The 6,781-nt window shown below is 53.3% G+C and overlaps 1 protein-coding gene across 1 annotated transcript in view; it reads right to left on the bottom strand.

Annotated features, from left to right (window-relative positions):
- The window catches only part of LOC103590979 (Z-DNA-binding protein 1-like), a 6,894-nt gene extending 1,914 nt beyond the window's left edge, over window positions 1-4,980 (bottom strand). Inside the window, exons 1-5 of the mRNA XM_008573343.1 lie at window positions 4,947-4,980; window positions 1,881-2,105; window positions 1,097-1,162; window positions 697-699; window positions 488-661 (exon numbers count right to left, since the gene is read on the bottom strand). Coding sequence (XP_008571565.1) covers window positions 488-661; window positions 697-699; window positions 1,097-1,162; window positions 1,881-2,105; window positions 4,947-4,980 — 502 coding nt within the window. The remainder of the gene's footprint in view (window positions 1-487; window positions 662-696; window positions 700-1,096; window positions 1,163-1,880; window positions 2,106-4,946) is intronic.
- Window positions 4,981-6,781: the final 1,801 nt, after the last annotated feature.

Raw genomic sequence — 6,781 nt, 5'->3', positions numbered from 1 at the left:
TGTGGACCCCTAAGAGTACCATGAGCTCTAAACCCTGTGCCTACTGTACCTCATGGACAAGCTGGCCCTGGGCTCGCCTTTTAGGTATCTGAGCTCACCCTTCCTTTCTCTTTTGGCAACTTTAAAACCCTAAGGTAGGCAAAGTGCTCACACAAAACCACCATCAGACTCAGACTGACCCCTTGCACCCCAGGGCAGATAAAATTTGGAGTGGGCCACCTCCCCTCCCAGCCCCTTGCCTTCTGCAACTCAGCCCTTGGGCCTCCACTCCAGGAAGCCCTCCCTGATTAATCCTGCCAGCATGCCCCTCCCTACCAGAACCCCCTCCAGTGAACCATCAGTAAGACCACCAGAAGCTTCTGGCAGGTTCTGACGAGGTGGAGGAGGCAAAATGCTTAGCAGAGCACCCAGCAAGGACCAGGCACTGGGTGTTCATGGCTTCCCTTCACAGCTCTGCACCTCTGCCCCTGCCCAGGTGAGGGCCTACCTGGTCGATAAATCGTCCATGCTTTTGACTTCTTGTCAAAGTCCAGAAGGTGCTTGTCCTTCATCTTGTACAAGTCTGGGTTGATATCTTTTGCTGTCCTCATGCCCAGGGCCTGAGCGATGATCAGGGCCCTCTGAGACCCATTATCTTCCAGAAACCTGTAGATCTCTTCCTCTGAGAGGCAGAAGGGTCAGGTGTTTAAGACAGACCCCCTGAATTTGAACCTGCCCCACCACTCACTAGTTGCGTGACCTTGGACAGTTACCCAGCCCTCTGGCCAGTTTCCTCATCTGTAAAATGTGCATAGTTATAACGGGGGCAGTGACGATCACTGGAGAGGCTGCTCTGAAGGATCGGGATGTGCATACAGTGCTCTGCACAGTGGGTGCCTGGCACAGGGTAGGTGCCCAATAAATATCAGCTATGGATCGGAGAAATAGTTGCTCAGCCATTTAGAGTCTTCCACTGTGAACAATGAGTCTTGGCTCTGAACATTTTGTGGGAGGCTCTTGGTGGATGGGACGTGGCCCCTGAACACTCGTAACCCTCAAGGAGGGTTTGGAATGGACCCCCCCGTCCCAGCAGCTGAAAGGGAGCCAAGGTGCTTACGCCGCTTGCTGAGCTGAGAGCCGGGGTTCTCTGCAATCGCAGCTGCGTCTGGCTGGGGACTCACAGCTAAAGAAAGGCAGATCGGTTAGAGGGGTGAGGGAATGGGAGACAACACCGGGCCTCTACCGCGCAAGGGTGGGCAGCTCCACAGGTGGGCCACACTGCCTGGGTGTTTCAAACTCAGATTCCAGAATTAAAAATACTTGGCTTCCAATCCCGCCCTGCCCCTTTCCAGCTGTGTGGCTTCCTTTTGATCAACTTCTCTGGGGCTCAACTTCCTTTTCTGCAAAAAAAATAAAAGAGGAAAAACAACATCTTTCTATTTCTTGGGGTTGTGTGAAAGGTCAGTGAACCCTTGGGCACAGGACCCAACACATGGTGAGTACCTGATAAATGTTAGCTCTTTTGTCTGTGAACTCAAACTAGAAAAGGGGATCTAGTGTGAAGTGAAGTATGTTCTATTGTTATCACTGTTGATTACTACCCCTGGTCACAATCAATGATCATTATTAATTTTTGTTGTTGTTATTGATGTTTTTCTGAGTACCAACAATGTGCCGGCACTGGGCTGAGCCCTATGCAGCGAATCCTCCCAGCAACTCCTACAAAGCAGCCCTATTGTCATCTCCATTGACCAGAAAAAGAAATCAAGGCACAGCGAGGGGACATCATGCGTCCCCATGTGTGGTAGAGCCTAGATTCAAACCCAGTTCCAAATCTGGGCTTGTCCATTGCCAGGATGGCTCCTGCTGGGTCACACCTGCCTCCTGGGAGGGCAGGTTACCTTGGCTGGGCTGGGCCAGACCTGCAGAAACCTCGCCTTCAGAACCACCCCCACCAAAGCACCACGTGGCAGGGGCTGCGAGGGAGATTTTCAACTCTTTCTTCATTCGGTAGAGGACTTGGTTGAGCTCCTTCTTGGGCACTTGGCATTCCGTCACCAGCCAACTGGTCTTCACAGGGGAACCTGCATCCCTCAGCACCTGCAGGATCTTCTGTTCAAGGTGGCCTGGGAGAAGGGGGCAGGGCAGAGAGAAGAACTGAGACCCCAGGATTCCCAGTCCAAGCTGGGGTTCAAGGCTCCCAGAGACAGGGAAAGCCCCCCCTTGAGAGCAGTGCCAGGCAGAGGAAGTGGGCAGACAATGGAGCAGACACCCACCAATAACAGCAGCAACAACCTCTGTTCAGAGGGGGAGGCACACGGGCTGGTCAGAAGTGACTTTCTGGACAGAGGAGGCCAGACGTACCCAGGGGTGGGTACGAGATGGCAGGTGGGAGAGAGGGTGGCAGGCTGGATCAGGAGGGAGGAGAGGGGCCCCGGGGAGCAAGCCATGTCCTGCCTGGGACACCCGCCTCTGGTGTTCTCTATCCCCTGTCACCACTCTCCCTGGGGTTCTCTTCCTCTCAGGCTCACTTACATCAATGGTGTTGTTATTGGGCCAAACCAAAGCCCAATGGACATTCAGAAACAAACCTTCCCCCTGAAACCCAGGCACAGAGTCCTGGAAATACCATTCCTGGATTTGTCCCCCAGCCCTTCACTTCCTTTCTTCTCTGTCCCCACCCACTCATTCCTGTCACCATCTCCTGGGTGACACCAATAGTCTCTCCACTGGTCCACCAATTCCAGTCCGGTTCCCCCCAGTCCTCCATCCACTCGGCAGCTAGATCTGGCTCTGCTGACCCCCACCTCGTCTACACCCATGCCCAGTTTCCCTCTAAGTGCCGACCTATCTGGGCTCCTTTCCACCCCACTAACCCCAGGGCCTTTGCACATACTGTTCCCTCTGTCAGGAACACTCTTCCCCCCTCTCCACCCATCCAACGTTTACGCAACCTCCAGGTCTCACTCAGATGCCGCCTCCTTTGGAAAGTCCTCCATGCCCCAGCATGGGCAGAATGCCGCTTGTATGTGTCCCCTTCAGAACGTCCCCAAGGATCCCCTGCTACACTTGCCTGGTTTGCTGTCGTACCTTTGGTGTCTAGCACAGTGCTGGGCATGGAGTAGGGGCTCAGGAAATGGCAGTTGCACAAATGAGTGACTTGGTGAGTGAATGAATGGTGAGTGATGCATTTGTACTCTACTGGGACAGATGTCTGCCCAGTTGACCCAGGACAGGGCACAGGCAGGTCCTCCTTGGCTGGTGGCATATGCACCTGTTTCACTGTTTGAGTTTAACGAGCCCCAAGCAGGTCTTCATGAAGTTAAGGAAGGAGCTCTCCAACTGGCCCCACTCCTCCTTGAGCAAACTCTCAAAAATCAAAACCATCACCTCACATAATTAAAAAAGAAATCAAAAGCAGCTGCTCTGCCAGGAGCTGAGGATGGGGCAGACACAGGGCGCAGGCAGCCTCTGGGAGCCAGCCGTGGAGAGAGCCACTGTGGGCGGTGGCCCAGCTGTCACCGGAAACGTCTGCCCCAAGATCCCCGAGGGAGGTGCAAGGCAGGGAAGACCTGGGTCCCCTTCCAGGGCAGTGGCCCAATCCTTCATCTTCAGGGCCTTTCTTTCCTGATCAGAGGATTCTCTAGGTGTGCCCAGTTCCTTGGTGGCAGTGCTTGTTGGGCAGGGGACAATAAGTCTGCTGACACTACAGCTGGTCACTGTGCCTTGGCCTGTGATCAGAATGTTTTCATCCCTGCTGGGTGCAGATGAGCAACTGGAAGACCTGGGGGCACCCACCCCTTCACTTCACTTGCCAAATTCTACCCCCAGCAGCTACGGGATCCCCATCCAACCAACTGTACACTTGGCTTCGCCTTGTCTTGCAGAGTTTTGTTATTGAGAAGGATGGCTCACAGTGAACCTCTTCCCCTCCCTCCTCTACACTGCTGATCCCCAAAGGAGAGGTGGGGTCAGGGATGTGGATGAAAAACAAGCCCAAGGAGCCAGGCTGGCCTCGGCTGCGGAGTGCTGGGCAACTGCATCTGAAAATGGGCAATTGTGAAATGGAGCAGGTGTAGGTGACAAGCTGGTAATAAAAGAAAAATCAACTGAGGAAGAAGACAAGGAAATCAGTTAAAGCTGGCTACTGAGTCTTCACTAGTGTCTGCATGTCTCCCCAAAAGAGACACAACAGGAACCCGAGCGACCAGCCAGGGCTCCTGGCTACACCCAGACGCCACCCCTCCCAGTTCTCCTTTCTATTCTCTCATGGCTGCTTTCCTGGGTTTGAGCCCCAGCTCTGCCAACTGCTAGCTGTGTCACTGCATTGTGCCTCAGTTTCCCCATCCGTGAAATGGGTATAATCGCAGCTACTACAGAGATTGCAGTGAGGATTCGATGAGCTAATGATCAAAAATGAAACAAAATAAAAATACCCAAAACTGCCCTCAGCCCACAGACCACAAGCACTTAGGGGAGCCCCTAGAGAACCACTGCTCAGTACACAGTTGGCCTTCATGGGGACTCTTCCAGGAGTCAACTGTGAATTGTGGAAAGAATGCAACGAGGGGGAAACAGGCACACACACATCTCATCAGAGCAACTTTGATAATGATCGTGAGACAGCATTCAACCCTAGCTGATGTTCGCCAGCTGTGATACCCTGAGAGAGTCATTTCACCTGAGGCCTCAGTTATCTCATCTATAAAATGGGAACACCATGGCCCTTGCCGCCGGCAAGCCATTGAGAAATGCACGCAAAGCGGGCTGCGAGGTGCCTAGGGCATAGTAAGCTTTCGAAGCAGGGTGGCTGTGCATCCTTCTACTTCTTGTTACTGCTGTTCTTTAGGATATTGCTGTTGTCATAGTTACTGTTATGTGGGCCAAGGAAAGAAGCCAGGAAGACAAGTAGGAATCTGCCCCAGGAACGACCACCGTTCCTTGGAGGAAGAAGTAAAGTACCGTACCTCCTCTGTCCGGGCCAGCAGGGGCCTCAGCCATGCTGACAGCAGCTACAAGAAGCCCGATGGACTTGGAGGGCAGCAGCAGGCTCCTGCGCTGGGGCCTTGAGATGGGGGCTGGCTCGGGGCTGGGTGTCCTTCTGTGGCCCAGCCTGGTGCTTCTGGCAGCTCCGCACTCACAAGGAAAGGAACAGCAGCTTCAATGAGGCAGGAGTCAGCTATTTATACCCCGGAAACAGATGCCTAACCAGCCTGACCCGATCAGCTTTCTGGAGAAAAAGAAAATGAAACTTCTGTGTGTAGTTTTCTAAAGAAACGAAATCGAAAACAGAGCTGACGGGCAGGATGCGGCTGGGGCCTCCAAGCTGGTGGTGGCAGGGAGGAGCTGGACCTGGAAAGACCACAGCATCCTCTCAAGAAGGCTCCAAGGCAGGGGCTTTCTCACCTTCCCTGTGTCCCCTGTTGCCTCCTGGATTCCAGCACAAAGGCCACTGGGTTTTCAACAGATTGTTCCTGTGTGTATCACAATGACGACTCTCTTGAATGAACACCTGCTATGTGCTTCCCAATCTCGTGTACTCCTCCAACTCATATACAGGGCAGGGGCTGGTACTGTCCTCTTTTCTCAGAGGGGAAACTGAGGCTCAGGTCGGTGAGGTCATTTGTCCAAGGCCACACAGAGAGTCTGTGGCAGAGCCAGTCCTGCCTCCTCCTCAGTCATGTTTCCTGCTTCAACTGTAACATCCAGAAGTCCTGGGTGAATCACCCTCAGCCCACAGCCCACACTGAGTTCCCAGCCTCACCACAGAACTTGCTTCGTAATTTCAGAGTCATAGATTAGAAAGCCGCCTGCCTGTGCCAACTTCGCAAAGATGCCCTGAGGTTAACTTCTGGGGGCCGCTGTGCTGCTAAGCTGTTAGGAACATGAGCCCGGAGACAGGCTGCTGGGTTCAAACCCTGCCCCACTATTTACTGGCTGTGTGACCTTAGGCAAGTTGTTTAATCTCTCTGTTCCTCAGTTTCCTCAACTGTAAAATGAGGTTAATAAAGGTACCTACCTCATGGGGCCATGGTGAGGACTAAAGATGTAATCCAGCTGAGCAATCTGGCCACAGCCCTCGGGTGCCTTCTACATTCATGAGCATGGTTGGGCACGCACACTCAGGCTTCTAGAAAAGGACCCTTTGCTTTCATAAATTCCCCAAGGGGCCAGTGACCTCCATGCAATACAGAGCCACTTTCTCTTCCAGATTATAGAAAGGGAAACTGAGGCCCGCCTACGTGAATGGCCTTGTGCGAGGCCACCCAGCTCACTGGCAGCCAAGGGGATCAAGAATTCATCCCTAGAAGTCTCAGGACTTGGGGTCCAAGGCTCACCTGCACGTCCCAGCTGCAGAGGGCTAGGAGGGTTTGCAGGCATCCACGGTCCCTTGCGGACCCCTTTGCTCCAGCATGTCTGCATAGGGAGAGGCTTAGGAGCAGTAAATAGAGACGGAAAGTGGGGGGGGGGGGCAAGGATTGTCTTGAAGCTGTCTTCGCAGAGCAAGCACCCGGGGCAGAGGTCCTCAGCCCTGGCTGCACATTATAAATTTCGATGGCCAGATCACACCCAGACCAATAAAATACATTCTCTAGGGGCGCGGCCTAGGGGTTGGGATTTTTAAGCTTCCAAGTGATTTCTATGCTTCCAGGTGGTGAACCAGTGAGTGAGGGACAAGTCAGTACAAACAGCAAACCGCAAGGACACTTCTTTTCCCTTTTTATGTAAAACCGAAGAAGCATGCATCTCCACATGAAATAACAGTACTCTTCAAATGCACCTAGCTGATGTTCGCCAGCTG

The sequence above is a fragment of the Galeopterus variegatus genome, unplaced genomic scaffold (assembly GCF_000696425.1).
Source record: "Galeopterus variegatus unplaced genomic scaffold, G_variegatus-3.0.2 Scaffold906, whole genome shotgun sequence".
NCBI lineage: Eukaryota > Metazoa > Chordata > Mammalia > Dermoptera > Cynocephalidae > Galeopterus > Galeopterus variegatus.
The sequence above is the reverse complement of the archived record's forward strand: the minus strand, read 5'-3'. Positions and strand labels throughout refer to the sequence as shown.